The sequence below is a fragment of the Pleurodeles waltl genome, chromosome 4_2 (assembly GCF_031143425.1).
Source record: "Pleurodeles waltl isolate 20211129_DDA chromosome 4_2, aPleWal1.hap1.20221129, whole genome shotgun sequence".
Lineage (NCBI taxonomy): Eukaryota > Metazoa > Chordata > Amphibia > Caudata > Salamandridae > Pleurodeles > Pleurodeles waltl.
Window position 1 is genome coordinate 313,549,925 of NC_090443.1, and position 16,367 is coordinate 313,566,291.

General features: G+C 44.4%; 1 protein-coding gene across 6 annotated transcripts in view; it reads right to left on the minus strand.

Moving 5' to 3' along the window:
- SGSM3 (small G protein signaling modulator 3) overlaps positions 1–16,367 on the minus strand; it is a 256,141-nt gene that overhangs the window by 117,690 nt on the left and 122,084 nt on the right. For 4 of the 6 annotated variants that reach the window (XM_069231269.1, XM_069231270.1, XM_069231271.1 and 1 more), the window contains exons 7-9: positions 14,686–14,850; positions 12,326–12,469; positions 1,270–1,465 (exon numbers count right to left, since the gene is read on the minus strand). In XM_069231269.1, coding sequence (XP_069087370.1) covers positions 1,270–1,465; positions 12,326–12,469; positions 14,686–14,850 — 505 coding nt within the window. The remainder of the gene's footprint in view (positions 1–1,269; positions 1,466–12,325; positions 12,470–14,685; positions 14,851–16,367) is intronic. The other 2 variants (XM_069231273.1, XM_069231274.1) reach the window with 1 other exon arrangement.

Genomic DNA, 16,367 nt, shown 5'->3' on the forward strand with positions numbered 1-16,367 from the left:
AGTAAGAGGCTTACTAAATCAATTCAAATCTGGACAGAGGTGTGAATGTGAGGAGAAAGCTGTATAAACGTTTAGAAGCGTACGCTATGCAAACTCACTCAAAACTGACTCAAAGTGACAAAATAAATGACTTGTGTTAATTATGAACAGGCCACAATGGAGAAATTAATACAATAAAGAGTCTGTGAGGGCACCCTGTGGTACCAAGAACAGTTCCTTAAAACACAGAACCTAGAAGGCGCACGGAGCACCACCGACACTGACAAAGATGAGTACTGTCCATAAAACTTTTTTCGGACAAGCATGCAAATGACTTACACCTTCAGTGAATTAATAAATAAATAATAATTCTGCAGTTCCCTAAAACAGGGAATCCCCAGAAGGGCACACAAGAAAATTAATAAATAGACTTCTTTCTCTTTGTTATGAGGGAGATCTAACTCAATAACCCTTGAACAGGGTCTTTAGATCATCATACGCTGATGAGAACAGAAAGGCACCAAGTTGATAAGCAATGCAGAATGTGCCTTTCGTTTCTTCCCACAGAAAAGGGATTTTAATTGTTTTGGGGTCTTCTGAGCATTTCAGAACTTTTCACAAAGACCTCTAGCCTCACCGAAGGTACAGTTGCAATTTATTTTAAATGTTGTCTTGTCTGCATTTACTACATTTAAAACATCACTTAGCAATTTCTTTAAGGTGCTTTTAAAATAAATGTTTTATTAAATCATAGACAGGTACCTTCAAATGGCAAGTAGTAATCCTAGTAGCCCAATTGACAGAGATAATGGAACTCCGGTGAGAAGCCATGAGCTACAAAGGGCATGGATGACCTTCTTTCCACCCAGTGATTATCAGGGTCCCTAACCTACCGATAAATGCTGCTGTAAGCACAAAAAGAAGGTGTGCCGCAGAGTAATGCATGAACTACCAGGGTGTGCTGGACTAGAATAATGCTAACATTCTTCTACTTGCCTCTCCACCAACTTAATCACAAGTCTATTACTCATCCATCTGCTTGCTGCCAGCTCTTCCTCCCTACACCAGTCCACCATACCTCACTCACTCCTTCCCCACATTCCCCGAAAGATACACTATCTGTAACCCTCCTTTTTTGCCCACCACACCCAAAGACTACTAGCTGATCCAGAAAACACAAAGTTCAGCCTGAATTCTCAATTGGGTCTTCATTAGCTGTTCTCTGCCACCAAGTCGCAAGTTGCCCTGTTTCTTCCCTATAGGCTCATAGGTGTCCTGCCTCTCACTCACCGATGTCGTGCTCTTGTAGAAGCTTGTCTAGCCGGGGCAGATACTGAACAATGAGCTGGCGCAGCACCCGCTGGTCAGTTTGTACTCCCATCAGAGTGGTGCTGAAGTAAGAGGCGGGCACAAGGTCTTCAATGATGGCAGACATCATCCAAAAGGCATCTTCTTCCTCCAGGAAGAGCAGGAGGCAGGCGGCTACCTGAGGGGGCAAGAGACAGAGAGTTAAATACTGAGAGTAGTTCCATGCCTGGGAGGCCTTCATCACGTTAAGGAGAAAGGAAAAACGCAGGGATAGGTTTATTGTTATGCATAAGATGGGACCTCCTATTACTTGAAGTGTATAAGGCATGTTAAGATGGAAAAAACTGTGGTTCTTGGACAGTGCCCGTACGGCTGACCTCCAAGGGGGATGAACTGAGGAAGTTCCATTACTTTGATGAATGGGCAGGGATTGATTAAAGCTCAAGCCAGACTTGCATCTTTATTTCTGTCTGGTTGTATTTTGTACCTTAAACCAAACTCAACAAATGGACAGTCCATTTAATTAAGCTCTATGTCACAATTATTCGGGCAGGGTATCAGTGCAGCTCCTTGCAAAGAAAAAGATTCTGTCTAGTACTGCAAGGAGCCCATAGGTGGCCAGCAGTTCAGAAAAAGGTGATCATGAGGTGGGGAGCAGAAGTTTGCGGTTGAGACAGACTGCACGAGTAAGTTAACTCAATTACAACTTTGTGCAAAACTAATCATATGTTATTATTGGCCTTTAATTTGTTCAACCAGACAATTTCAAAAGGTCTGTAAAGAAATACCTATTCCAGCCAGCACCATTTTGACTCCCTTTCAAAGCAGAAACTGAATAATGTGCCCCCCCCAGCTCAAAACAGAGGAAATACAGTCACATGAAACTCTGCAGAAGATAACATGCTTGTGAGCTAGTGTTACAGGTAAGAAACATTCTCTATTCCAGCATCAAGTGCATGTTTATTAACCAGTTCCAAGCAGACAACATTTAATTAAGGAAAGAATAAACAATGACCCTTCCCTCACCAATATTTGGAAAAGAGACAACTCAGCTTGAACAACTGTCCTGAAAACACTACTTTTTGGGTCAAGTTGTAGTTTTCAAAATATGCTTTGCAGATTGCAAAATGTTTTTAGGCAAGAGTGTTACTTCCTGTAGAGTCTGCAACGTTTGGGGAAAAGATGCACGTTCTTTTGCAACAGATTTTCATTTAAAAGTCTATCATCCGGGATTTGCCTGGTATTCAACTACTTTTCTTTTGACCATCAACCCATCGGCTGTGAAGAGTCGTGCTGTTAGTTTGAATACTTCTGTACTATCTTAACAGTAAACCATTTTCACGCAAGAAAACCACTATCGTTATGGAGAATGGAGCAGATAGCCCGATTAAAGTGGATGAGATGAATTGGTTGAAAATCCGTACAAACTATGAAATATTTGCATTGCAGGAAACTTGGACAGCAGAGCTGTGGTACGTCAATGCTTGTTTAAATTTCACTACATTGGCCCACCCTCAAAAAAGGGTAAGAAATTTAAGATAGCTTTAGCCATTATACAGGCTGTCTGCAGGGAAGTAGGCATACTTGATACAATTCACAAAGACATAAAAATGTTGAACATCAAGTTACCAGACAATGTCCTAGGTGAGGCAAATATCTATACATAAAATGTAAAGTGACAGAATCTGAATCAAAACTGAACAAAGTAAGTGGTTTAAACAAGCTGCTCTCATCCCCCAAACCCTGACTATCTACTGTTAAGAATCCAAGTGGGGTGAAGTCACAGAGGAAATGACTTATCGAGTATGCCCTCGATCTAACCTACCTACCTCTTGATTTCCTAAAACTAAAGAGAAATTGGTCAGTGCTTTTTGCCCAAACGATGTCACAGAAGCCTTTGAAAAGCTCATCATGATGGTTCCTCCTTGCCGCTAAAAATCACAGAGGAACAGAGAGAAAGCATGTTAAGCACACTGGCAATGTTGCCTGATTTCATGTTCTAGGATGTGTTAAAGATGAAGAGCTATAGTACATTAAGCATAATCCAGAGACTCTACAAATGTCCTTGACTGGGGGAAAAAAAAGATGACCCAAGATTTGAGATGGAAGCGGCTGAGCAGCGGAACGTAAACCCCTTCAAAACATTGTAAGTGCCTGTCAAGAAAATGACTAGGGCCCAGATTATGTTTTCACCATATGAATGACATAGGACGTCCCATAAAATATCAAGGGGGTGAAGGTCTCATTACCAACGTCACAGTATGATTCAGAGAAATGTTTTAAAATCTAGTCAACGTGTGTTTCAGGTTCTTGCCAGTGCTGGTCAGAAAAAAGGGCCTACAAACAAAGACAAATTCTATCAGCCAATCCTTCTGGATGATATTGACCAGAAGGTCTACAAAAAGCGGATATGTGCCTCAAAGGAGGATTGAGTGGAAGAGAAAATCATCCTTAACCCTGCACAACTCAACTTGCTCTCCAATCCCCAGTGGGGCAATCAGTCTAGTAATCAAAACCTCCAAATTAAAAGTCATTGTATTCGGGTAGCACCCAAAAAGGCACAGGCTCCTCTAGGGTCATCTAGATGAAGGCAGCCATGGGGAAGTTTGAGTTAACCCATACCTTGGTATCTGAATGGATAAAAAAGTTCACTAGAACCCCCACATATGCACCACAAAATCTAATGTTTGAAGCTAGGCTAAAGGCAATTGCACCGTTTGTCAGGATAAGTGGCAATACATTCTTGGAACACACTGACAAGCTGGTACAGACCAAAGAGGAAGTTTTATGCCATAAATATGGTGGCCGGCACCAACACCCACATCGTAGATATCTGCCAAAGCCTTTCTGGAAGAAACCCCTGCTTCTGCTTAATGGGTTATTAACAACACTCTAGGAATCAAACCTTGCACACTATCCAGATGGAAAGCCTCTATACAGACTAAGCCAAAGAACTCATTACACAGCACAACACTAAGGACAGCATCCTTGTAGATCAATCATGGAGTGATTAACTAATTGCTCCACATCTTGCCAAAGTGAGGACTATATTCAAGGGGAAACTATGACCTAATGTAAATGACTCAAATACAATTTACAAGAAAATGGTATCTCCAAAGAAGGCCGAAAAGTGCACAGTTGCAAGTTATAAACAAAGGTGGTGATCTGAAACTGGAGACATTGAATTATTTGCACTGGTAAGGAGTCTGATTTTTACAGCAGAACCACAGAATATCACTAACTCTTATAAAAACGTCAGTAATGAAAACCTTTTGTGTGGGATAACACCAACATACTCCTAATTGCAGTATTTCTAAGAAACGGAATGAAAACGAGGAAGAGAGTATTAGCTATACAGCAGCAAAAGAAGTTATTTTGTTCTTTTGAGCCTAGTGTAAAAACTTCTCCAAAATAGAAAGGTTTACAACACTTGAAGAAAGGTGGTGTCAGAAACAAGACTACAGTAAGTCACACAATCAATGGGTTTCTACCTCAGTTAGGCATAGAAGATAAGAGAGCACTTTGGTTGTTCTACCACAATGCAGAAGATGGCATCTTATAGATTTAATGACTGGCTTAAAAAAGCACAGTCACAGAAAAAGAGACATTCCTCCAACAGACCCTCGTCGCTATAAACTGGGCACTCACAAACCTTTTATCTTAACCTTTCCCAAGTTACAATCTCATGCAGTCAATATGACACACTTGGCGTGTTTTTCATGTGTTTCGTCACAGAAAACCAAAATGATTGCCCATCTCGAGACCTAACCTGTCTGTGTTTGTCCAGCAACACCATGGCTTTCATATAACAGAGAATGGCACATGCTGCACACTCTACGGAAGATGGATACTTTGAACACTATAGGTTTTAGTTGGTTTATCTCTAGGGAAATCATGAAGCAATGCTTTTAGCAAAATGTTTTAATTTCAAACATTTTTATTTCACACAAAAGATTTGGCACAACTAAAAGAGTAGTACAAATGTTAAACTATCCCAACAGTAATAAAACCCCTTCTGACATTAAACGATGCCAAAAGGAGGACTGAAACATCCAAAACAAGTTTTGACTTTTAAGCTAGACCAGTCTTAGGAACTACTGTATTCTAATGAAAATCATTAGGTGGTTCATCAAATTTTACTAACCACTTCGAGCATGGGGTAGATGGATTTGATCACAACTGTCAATTTGTTTCCAGGTGTTTTCTAAAGTGATGATTGATTGTAGGACATGGTGACTTATTGGAGGGAATTTCCTATTTCCATCCCTCAAGAAAAAGAACAGGGTCACGTTGCTAGACGTACCACAATCTCTTCTGCCATGGTCTTCCTTTAAATGTCAAGCAGACTGACTATCGCAAAAAGGAATAAAAGTGCAAAGACCATTTTGAACAAGTCTCCCAAAGAGCACAACTCAGGTGCTCCAGTTACAAACAATTTATTTGGTATTCCTTTCTATCGTCTAATATGTCTATAAATTTTTTACGCAACTCCTATTCCCTTGATTTTCAACTTTTGAGGTGATGCCTTCTGTGCAGCCAATTTTTCCTAAAACAATATGCTTTCAACGAGCAGGTACAACACCTCTCATTGGCTGGTAAGTAGTGGAGAGCTCCATGAAGGCCAAAATCACAGGTCTGAAAAATTGAGCTCCACCTCAGCCCATGACAGAACAACCTTTTACTCATGACCGAATCCTTTTGTACTGGAGATGTATACATTCCAAGGGATACTGTCCTGACCCAACTGGTGCCTACAACTCTAGAGTGGGTTATGGTGGTCACCTTCCTGGCACAGATTCATGCACGAAATATTAACCTAGAGATGAAAGATACTTAAGGGCTTCAGGTCAAGGAGGGTTTGAAATTCTTCCATGAGGGCGTAAAATCAACTTAATCTTTGTAGTGACTGTATCTTGTCTTCATTGGATATTGGCAAACTATTGTAAAATTCAAAGTTCCCTTAGGAACTGGAAACATTAAGAGGCAAACACTTCTCCACAGGAAGCATCAAGAGAACCTCCATGGCAGTGAAGATTACAAGAGACGATGAAGAAAAGGCTTTTACAGCTCAGAGTGAAAATAGAACGTCCTCAAGCAATTAGGAGTTACTTCGTTATTAATCACTGTGGAGTACTGATTATCAGTGTATTTATAGAAGAAAAAACCTCCACATAAAAAATAAATCGGGTTGTGGTCAATATGGTGGGCTGCTAAGACGTGTTTCCCTGTCTCTCCACCACCCACGCATCAGCCGGCGCTGTTCCCACCAAAGCCTGTGCGTTCCCCCACTTCCTATTCGACAGGAGTGGAGGCTATGGTTCACACGGGGGCCTCCAAAGTGCTTGTTCCTGGCTCCAGCAGCCTGTAACCTGATGTGATGGACCTAGGAGCGATGCCTGCAGACTAAACATGGCATGGGTGGGCTGCGCTGGCTGTCTAGCGTGGCCCTGAAGGGCTGACTAGTCTTCAGGTCTGTGGGTAACACCGGGCGCCTGCGTGCGCAGAGACCCTGCCGGCAGACCGGGAGTTGGCGGCGAGTGGTGCATCCTCCCTCTTATACTGGGGGATCCTGGTGACGCCCTAGCTTTTTAACCCAACGAGGCGACCGCCTGACTCTGTGAACACACTCGCGGGTGGCGGCGATGGGCCCTGGATTTGCCATTCAGGGGCCCACCTGCATCTACCCATTGTTGACTAAGCGCAGGGCCTAAGGGATTCCTGCTGACTCTGGTGCAGCCTACTGGTGCACCGCAGCCTGCCTGACACCCTGCCTTGAACAGAAGGGCCTAGTTGTGCACACCAGTTTGCTGATCATGCTCCGCAGAGCGATGGCCCCCACGGGCAGCACTCTCAGCTGTTTCTGCCTGCTTAGGGGTTTTTTGAAGGAGCCCATGGACTAAAAACACAGGGCAAGACAGGTGTGGCCCCCAGTATCTCCTATGCTCACTATACAAGGATCCTTGGAAGACGACCTCATAGACAATAATAACTATTGCAAGCGATGACCTTCCTTCAGTGCTCCCTGCAGTCCTTGTAAGCACAGCGGGCAAAAGCTAGGACAGGGCCTAGGATTGCACTCAGATGGGGAGTACTGACAACACAGCTGATCCCCCTACATCCGGTGGCTGCTCCCTGGGGGCCTGTGCAGAGAGCTTGTTCTCCACCTCTCTTATTAGGGTCTCTTTGGGGCCTGAAGGCGACTGAACGCTCTACTATTTTCTTTGGCTGTGGGTGCCTCCCAACTGGGAGTGAGCTCTGCCACCATGTCCACAGTCCGGAACAAAAAGGACTGCTCCCTCAGAGACATGCAGACGACGGGGTGCCTAACTGTAAGGCTGAGCGACTGCTGGAGAAAGAGGACGAGGACAGCCCAGTGCTGCGCGCCTTCTTGGAGCCCCTATTCGCCTCCCTCCGTTATGAGCTACAAGTGGTAAAGAAAGTCCTCTCAGCCGATTTGAGGGACATACGTTGTGACTTATGATGCTAGTCACAGGGTTTGCGTGAGGATAAAGACAATGGCCGCAGCAAAGAGATAGAATGGCACCAACAAGAAACTCTTTGGCTCCAGGACCAACAACTAGACCTCCAGGCATACACAGAAAACCTAGAAAACTGCTTTAAATAGAATAACAACCGTATCAGGGGGGTTTCGACTAATGCTGAAGGATCCAACTTAAGCAAATATGTCACTGCCCTCTTTTGGCACATACTTGAGGATTCCCCCGAAAAGGAGATAAAACTTGATAGGCTTCATCCTTAAGGCCTGCCGTGGCCAGTGAAGAGCCCGCGGCAGATATCCTGGTGTTCCTGCATGATTTCAAATTGAAAGAATCCATCCTACGCAAGGCCCGCCCCCTGTACCCAACTCCAGTTCAGAGGCCACACTCCTCTGCTTTTCCAAGACCACGCCGCCATCACGCTTCAGAAGAGATCTGCCCTGTCACCATCCACCTGTAGAACAATGGCATTTCATAGTCCTGGGGCCATCCCTTTCGGATTGTCTTCCATCTTCAAGAGAAACTCCATCAGATCTGATCCATTAGCGAGGTCTGCTGCATGCTGGGTATTGAGGAGCCCCTCTTAGATGGCCGCCCAGCTAGCCTCAAAGGCCCAACAACACAGAAGCAGGTGCGGAAACGGCGACTGAACTGCACCACAGGTAGCACGCCTGGATCCCAAGACTAGGCCCTCGAGAGAGAGGCTGTCCTGGAATCATTATCAGGGGACACTGACAAGCTAGATCCATCTTACGGACTGGGGTCCCCACCTTCCACTTTCTTCCTTTGGCGGCAGGGCATATATGAGTGGCGGTGGGGATTCTTTTTACTTGACTTAGAATTACCACTCTGACTCAGATGAGGTGGCCTTCCCTACCTAGATCCTTTCCAGCTGTGATCTGACTGCCTGGTTCATGTATTACTCTATGTTTCCATGGTTAATGGACTGTTCTTTGAGTATGGGGTTTTAATTCTGTTTGTTTCAAGGTTACCCTGGTGCCTTCAGCTGACACATTTTTTTTCCTGACCTCATGTTCGGCACTGCAAAGCATGGTGCTGAAGCTCGACGATCCTGAGGGGTGTGCTCCTTGGGTCCTCAAGAGGACTTCTCTGAACGATTGCCTAACTCTTTTAGGTGTTATGGAGCTCAAAATCCTTTGTTTTAACGCCCGGGGTCTTAATAGCCCCACGAAAAGGTTGGCTGTCCCGTCTCTCATTGAGCAATCAGGATGTGAGATCTGCCTCTTATAGGAGACACATTTACACTTTAAAGATGTACATAGGATGCACTCCCACTGGTTCCCACGTCCGTTCTGGTCCTCTGGCCCTACCAAAAAGGGCGTCATTGCCTTTCTTTTTTCTCAGGGTTTCAAGGGGGACATCCACTCCACAGCAGCAGATGTAAAAGGGCACCTACTGGCATTTAGGATTAAGATAGGCTCCTTCCACTTCACTCCAGTGAACATCTATATGTCCCCAACACACACCTAGTGTCTCATCATGAACTCACTAGCGCCAGTGCTTCAAGCTCCAGACTTGGCTATTAAGGCGGGGGGAGGGATGGGGGCATGAACCTGGTTATGGATTCCAACACAGATCAATCTGGACATCGTTTGGGCCAAACAGGGGCCTTCTCGCCCGCTGGCATACAATGGCTTGCAGAGTGTGGCCTGCAACAGCACTTACACCCTACTTCTAGAGACTACACATACTACTCTGCCGCCCATAAGACCTATGCACGTATTGATTACTTTTTCGCCACACCTCCCATGCTAGCACCTACATCAGATGCATCCATAGCCCCAAGCTCCCTCTCCAACTATGCCCCTCCTAACTCTTACACTACACCTGCCCTCGCCCAGGCCTACCTGCTCCATCTGGCAACTGCAGGATTCCCTGCTCCGCTCCTTTGAGAGGGTCGACTCTCTCTGCAAAACAATTGTATCCTACCTCCAAATCAATGACATTGGGGAGACATCTCTAGCGTCTGTCTGGGAAGCTTTGAAATTGGTAATCCGCAGAGAAGTAATAGCTACGTCGGCGGCCGAGAATAAACATTGCTGAGAGAAGAGATGCAGCTTAGAGGGCACTGTCTTCTGACTGGAAGCAATCCATAAACGCAATGGAGCTCACAGAATCTGGCTGGAGCTAGATTATGCCAGGCGCCTTTCTCTGTCTGAGACTTAGACAGGGCTGAATACGCAACTTTGCACCTTAAATAGATTCTACCTAGGAAGTCATCAATATGGGCGGATGCAGCACATGCCTCACGTAGCAATACCCTTTCTGGCTCTGTCAAGTCGATCCGTACCCCTTCTTCCGGGGAAGCCGGTTCTGCTGAAGCCATAGCCTTGGCCTTCCAGGCCAACTCCGGTACCCTATACGTGAATGACGAAGTTCTGACCAGCAACTCCTCAGGATATATTCACCCTGCAACCCTTGCCACTCTGCCTGAGACGTAGGCAGATACGTTGGATCAGCCTATCCGGATAGAACAGATGATCTAAGCAACAGCCCGCCTTAAAACATTGAATTTACCCAGGTCAGATGGTTTCACCACACAATTTTACAAGACTTTCTGCCACGACTGGGTTCCACTTCTAACCCAACTATTTAAGTCCTTTGCTGAGACAGTATCCTTTACTGATTCTATGCTAGATGCTGCCATATTGGTGATACCCAAGCCAGGCAAAGATCCAACTCAATGTGGGTCTCATAGACCCCTTTCTCTCCTAAACATTGACACGAAACTCTTCTCCAGCATTCTGTCGCACCCCCTTAACCCCACTAATGCCTGGTCTAATTGATCTGAACCAGTCCAGCTTTATCTCCTCCAGCCAATGCAGTGACAATACCAAGCGTTTTGCATCTTATTGTCAAGACGCATCGCTCACGCAGAGGCGCACCCCTCTTGTCCATAGATGCGGAGAAGGCATTCGATCTTGTTCACTGGTCATGCCTCTTTGAAATGATGCATCACTTTGGGATTGGAGACCACTTCTGTAAATGGGTTCAAAGCATTTACAGCGCACCTACAGCGTTGGTCTAAGTCAATGGTGCTTCTTCCCCCTCCTTTCCTATACGACAAGGACACGAACCCCCGACTTATCTTCCCGTGCGAGTAGACGAACTCGGCTAATCTCTCGATAGAGTATCCAGGTGCTTGCAGGTCCCAGAGGATAATTTAAACAGCCAGGTTTTGAGGGCCCTTCGGAATTCTGGGAGAGAGGTGATGGTCCAGAGGTGTGTGGGGAAGCTGTTCCAGGTTTTTGCTGCAACATGAGAGAAGAAGCATCCACCCCTTCTGCATTGGTAGATGCAGGGGGTATGGGCAAGTGAAAGGGAGGCGGAGTGCAGTCTTCCCAACGGTTGTTGGAAGTCCTATCAAGATTCATAAAATGTTGAGAATCATACATTTAGAATGAAAGACTGCAGCACTATGGGCAACATGCAAATAAGCAATTAATAGTGAAGGGGGAGTGTCTCTGATGAGCATTGCAGGAGGGCTGCCATGGCATTTCACATTCTTCCTACTAAGAAAGAGGTCACTGTGATAAGGGTGAAACCTGACACATTCACCCAATCTCAGCGTCTACCATGCTGAAGGCCATTCACAAACCCCAAATCATTACCACTGGCAAATGACTTTCTGTAGGAAAGGGCAAGAGTTCTAGTTACTGCCAAAGACTCAGGCGGTAGTGTGGTACTCATGTGGTTGCTTGCTGTGGGCATGGTTATGAAAGCCTGTGCACCTTATGAGGTCTAAAAGGACACAAGGGGTGATGGACAGTCCAACTAAAGTGGAAATAGCTTTCCTGATCCCCCCCCCCGCTCCTCCACCACATCTCAACAATTAATCTCCTAAAAGATATTACACAGGGAGGATAAAAGATATATGATGTGTTGCCAAATACCAACACCAGTTCCATCTGTACGCATTCTAATCCCACCAAGCACTCACAGCATATGTATATGCTGCCTGTACCTATGATGTTACAAAATGTTCCACTAAACTGAATGTCTTATTTTACTGAGATGTACCAGTCAGCTGTTGTGGTCTGTTGTATTTACTAAAAAAGATAATAAGAAAAAAACATTCTTGATACCAGTAACAGTCAATGAAGTACATTTGTGAAGAAGGGATTGGGAGGAATCAGTCTGGTGGCATTGGAACCTGAAGGAAATACAGTGCTTACTATTGTTCAGTGGCTTCTGTGTCAGTGCAGAGCTGGAGCAGAGGATGCCTGAGTTGGTCTGAGTTGGTCTAGCTTCTCAATTGCTTTCTGTGTGGAAGGAAGATGAGGCATTATCTGACCTCACATCTCCAAGGCCAGCTTGTTTCTCTCCCTCCAAGTCTTACACATATTTGCAACTCACCTATTATGTGCAATTGAGCTATTTTAATTTACTCAGGCAAACATTTCAGAAATCAACTTAATTTTGTTTTAATAATCAAGAGTGAAGTGCAGTAATGCATACAATTTTTGTAAAACATGATCAGTGGTGTCTAGAAGAGGACATCGAGAGAAGCGAGTTCTCACCATGCCGGTGCCCTGGCAGTAGCCAATCTCAGGATACAGCCACGCCAAGCCCCTTAGGATCCGGCGCAGGCGAGGTACTCCAATGCTGTTCAAGTTGGAGAAGCAGGCGTTGCTTGGCATGGTCCGGAGGAGGTCCTTCTCAATCTGAGGAGAACAAAGAGACCTATGAACTCTGGCCATGGCTGTAACAAACATGCACAATCCCTACAACACTTGTGTTATGCCTGCAAGACACTAGTTCAATAAACATAGCGCCAGCCTCCTAGACTTAAATGGAATCTCACTCACTTCCATATCCCCCACTACTTGTTTAATCACTCATTATTCACACTTCAAACGCATTGCAGTAATTGTTCACTTTAATATTCCTCCCAATGCTTGGAAGAACTGAAAACTACTTCGACATCCACTGTTATTTCTAAAACTACCAAAGAGCTATCAAACAACTGCAATAAAATATTTCCAAAATCATCAAAAATATAATCCCTCTCATTGAGAATCAAAGAAAAGAGTCATTGATCAGGTATTCCAAAGAGGTACATGCATGACAAAATATAAATGATAGGGAGAAACTACAAACATCACACTCAGTGTGACTCCCCGAATAAAATAAATAATTACAAGAACTTCAAAATCCACAAAAAAAACTAAATTCAAATATCTCACCAGTGTTCCCGCAAACCATTCCAGAGCTATCTTTCAAACAACCACACATGGTCTGAACCCAGTACAAAAATCCACCAATACATGCATAGCAGCAAATGCCTGCGACATAGTCAACATATCCTTTCTGAACACAAAGGAACACCCCAAATAATCATGTTTTCAAACACCTGATGCACACTCCTTACTCTAAACCACTGCTTCGGTAAATTCCTCTACTTATGCTAATTATCCCCAATTCCCTGAATCTATTAAATAAAACAGATCCGACTCGGCTCTTATACTCCTAAAAACTCTATATAGACCTTCTTAAGCGAAAGAAAATGTATTTACTCTCTGAAGTCAGGTCTGAACATCACTGTTCTGAAAAAGGCCAACCTAGAGCTTCTACACCACCAGAATTTCTGCTCAGACTCCAAATGTATTGTTCTGGAAAGTAAATAATGTAAAACATAAGTGATTTCAACTCCTAACTCATGTATTTGATCACAAGCTCCTGAACACATCTCAATCCAGATTCTGCTCCAGCAAATGACATATTGCGTGTCGTGGACAAAGGCAATGCCTGCTTGCCTATATGGCCCTCATTAACATTCAAAACAATGAATTACAATACAACATATAGTACCATTCTCCTCGGATGAGACAGGATGGGACAGTTCTGAAATGGTTGCCTTTGTCCTCTCATCTACAGAACAATTTCTAATAGGCAAGCTCAATCCTATCATCCTTTCATCTCAAGCTCATAAAGAAGCAATCTGATCTGATGCTATTAGATATTATTGCAGCCATCCACCAAAATACAGGTGACACAACACTCTACAGAAGAGAGTCACAGCCAAAGTCATGCGACATGGCATCCTTACAGAACTTCAAACAGAGGCTGTTCTGAGCCTCAGCCATGCAAAAATGGAAGCCCTTATCCTCTACACACAAGACATCCATCTTCCAATCCAAAAATTTATGAAAGCCCTGGTCATTTATAATCTTATCCTCATAGGTGCCCTAAGCCATATCACTGGGCTTCACCACTGACTGAAACCAGACTAAGGTACCACCTATTGCAAAATTCAGCAAACTGACATTCTTCCAGCTTATCTCCTCAGATACCTGAAATCCATAATTCCACCTACAATGGCAGAGCTGTGGCCCAATGCTTGGTGCTCTCACACATCAATATCCTATCAAGCCCACTCAACTCCTCATGTGTACCATTAAAAGGTACACTCCAAGCAAAACCCAGCATTTCCATAGGAGCAAAGAAGTCAGATTGCATCACTCCACTGTGAAAGAGATTCTCAGGCTCCCAATTTAAGTCTGAATTAACTTCAAAATCAGACGATTTTCTTACAGTTATCCAGTCAGGTCTTACCAGCTACCTGAACAACAAACTACACATTGGTGGAGACCAGATAAAGACCAGATGAAAGTCTTGTCTATTTCAAGAAATAAAAAAAGTAAAAAAACACAAGGGCAACAACCTTCTCCAACCAAGCACACGAATCAACCTATTAGAAGGATTAAGTTAAGCCCAGGATTTCTTGTGCTTCCAAAAACTAACCCCAATCCTTTTCATCCTTAATTGTTCCATCAAAGTTTTCTCACTAATGTAATTGTCACACACTCAAGTGCTTTGCTACCACCATGGCTACATCTTTGCTATATAAAGATTACAAAGAAGCAAATTAATCACTGGCCTCATATCCTTTGCTGGAGTCTTGCTGTTCCACACATGTGCTCTCTTCTCCGCTCACCTGCTTGGCAGAGACAGTCTCATCGTTAGAGCTGTTTTTGATTATGTCTCGGTAGGACATTTCTGAGTTGCGCTTTTTCTGCAGGGCTCCAGAGAGACGCATCCATAGCTGCGGGCAAAGGAGACAGTAATGAGGCAGGGGATGAGAGACAACAAGAATTAAAGATGTGGTGGCACACGAGAATGCAGAAGATAGCAAGAGTTTAAACAGTAGCAGTATGGGAAGGGTTAATGAGGTGGGACAGAGGGCAGTATAGGATAATCAGGTAGAAGTGGAGGGGCGGGAATATTTTGTTCAGTTGAAGTAGGGCAATAGGTTGAAGAGGTGGAAGAGAGGCACAGCAAAGGCAGTGATGTGCTCAGAATAACTAGTAGAGTCTCAAGTGAGTTGTTCCATTTGCTATATTTCATTGAACCATCTTGGAAAAGTTGAGATGAGAGTGGGTTCCCGCAGATAAAGAAGAACTAAATGCTATCAATCCAAAGGCTTTGGCGCACAGGATGGCAAGTTAGTTTAATATGTCAAGGTGTGTAATGGTCAAGGAAAAATCGGCTTCAATTCCAGCCCCCTCTTACCTATAAATGGCAAATAGTAAGCATATATCTGTTCCTGTAGGGTTCTTTGCAGGATGAGGCCGGTTACACTGTTGTGGTCAAATCAGCAGAGAACAGCATCAAGAGAAGATGTATGCCTGATGCCATCACCATTCCCCAACAGAAGGTGGGGTGAATCAAAACGTTAATGCAGGTCCTGTGTATGGCTGCATGGTAACAGCAGTGGTACAGTATGGGAATTGGAGGGATTAAGTATTGGCTGTGCCGTATTAGGATCTAGGTGCAGCCTCAGTTAAAGTCTAGACAAATTTGGCTCAAAGTTGAAGATTCGGATAGGACCTGGCTCCTTCTTCACCACTGGCAGCATCGGTTTCGACTTCCAAGATACTGGGGCAAATTTCTGCATCAGACCCAAAGTTGGCAGCACCACCACTGTGGAACCCAAAGCAGGTCTGGAAGGCACAGTTGGTGCAGAGGACCGTTCTAATGGAGTTAACATAACTGGAAACCCTTGCATGCGGATCCTTAGGTTCCAAAAGCACACCAGAGGGAACAGGAAATATGCTGAAGGTATCTCACCAACAGACCTGGGAATTCTAGGTGTACCTGGCCCAGAGTTGGATTCGGCTTCTTGTTCCAATGTAAGTGAAACTTGAAGGCATGGAGATAGTCTTGCACCTTCTTGGGAGATGAAGAGTGACAGGAAGGGCCATATCTCACTTGGACTTCTTGTGGGGTTTTTTGGACTTACCCGAAGACTTTGTTCGTGGGGTAGATCTTCTTTAATGTCGAATTCCAGCGCATCACCCTCTCTACTTCGGCTGGAAGCACGACCTGCATGGAGTGTTGCAGTGTTTCACCAAATTTATCCTGGCTTCACGCTCACGGATGCCCTTTGGGTTCATGCAGGTACAGTGGTAAAAGGTCCTAGAATCTGCATGGAACCCAAGCACCAGAGGAACACCTTGTTGGGATCCGTCACAGACATGTTTGCGACCCTCACAACAAGGTTTGAACCCTGCAGATTTTCAGCTGTGGCACTTTGCCTTGCCCACTGAAAAATTGACAAAG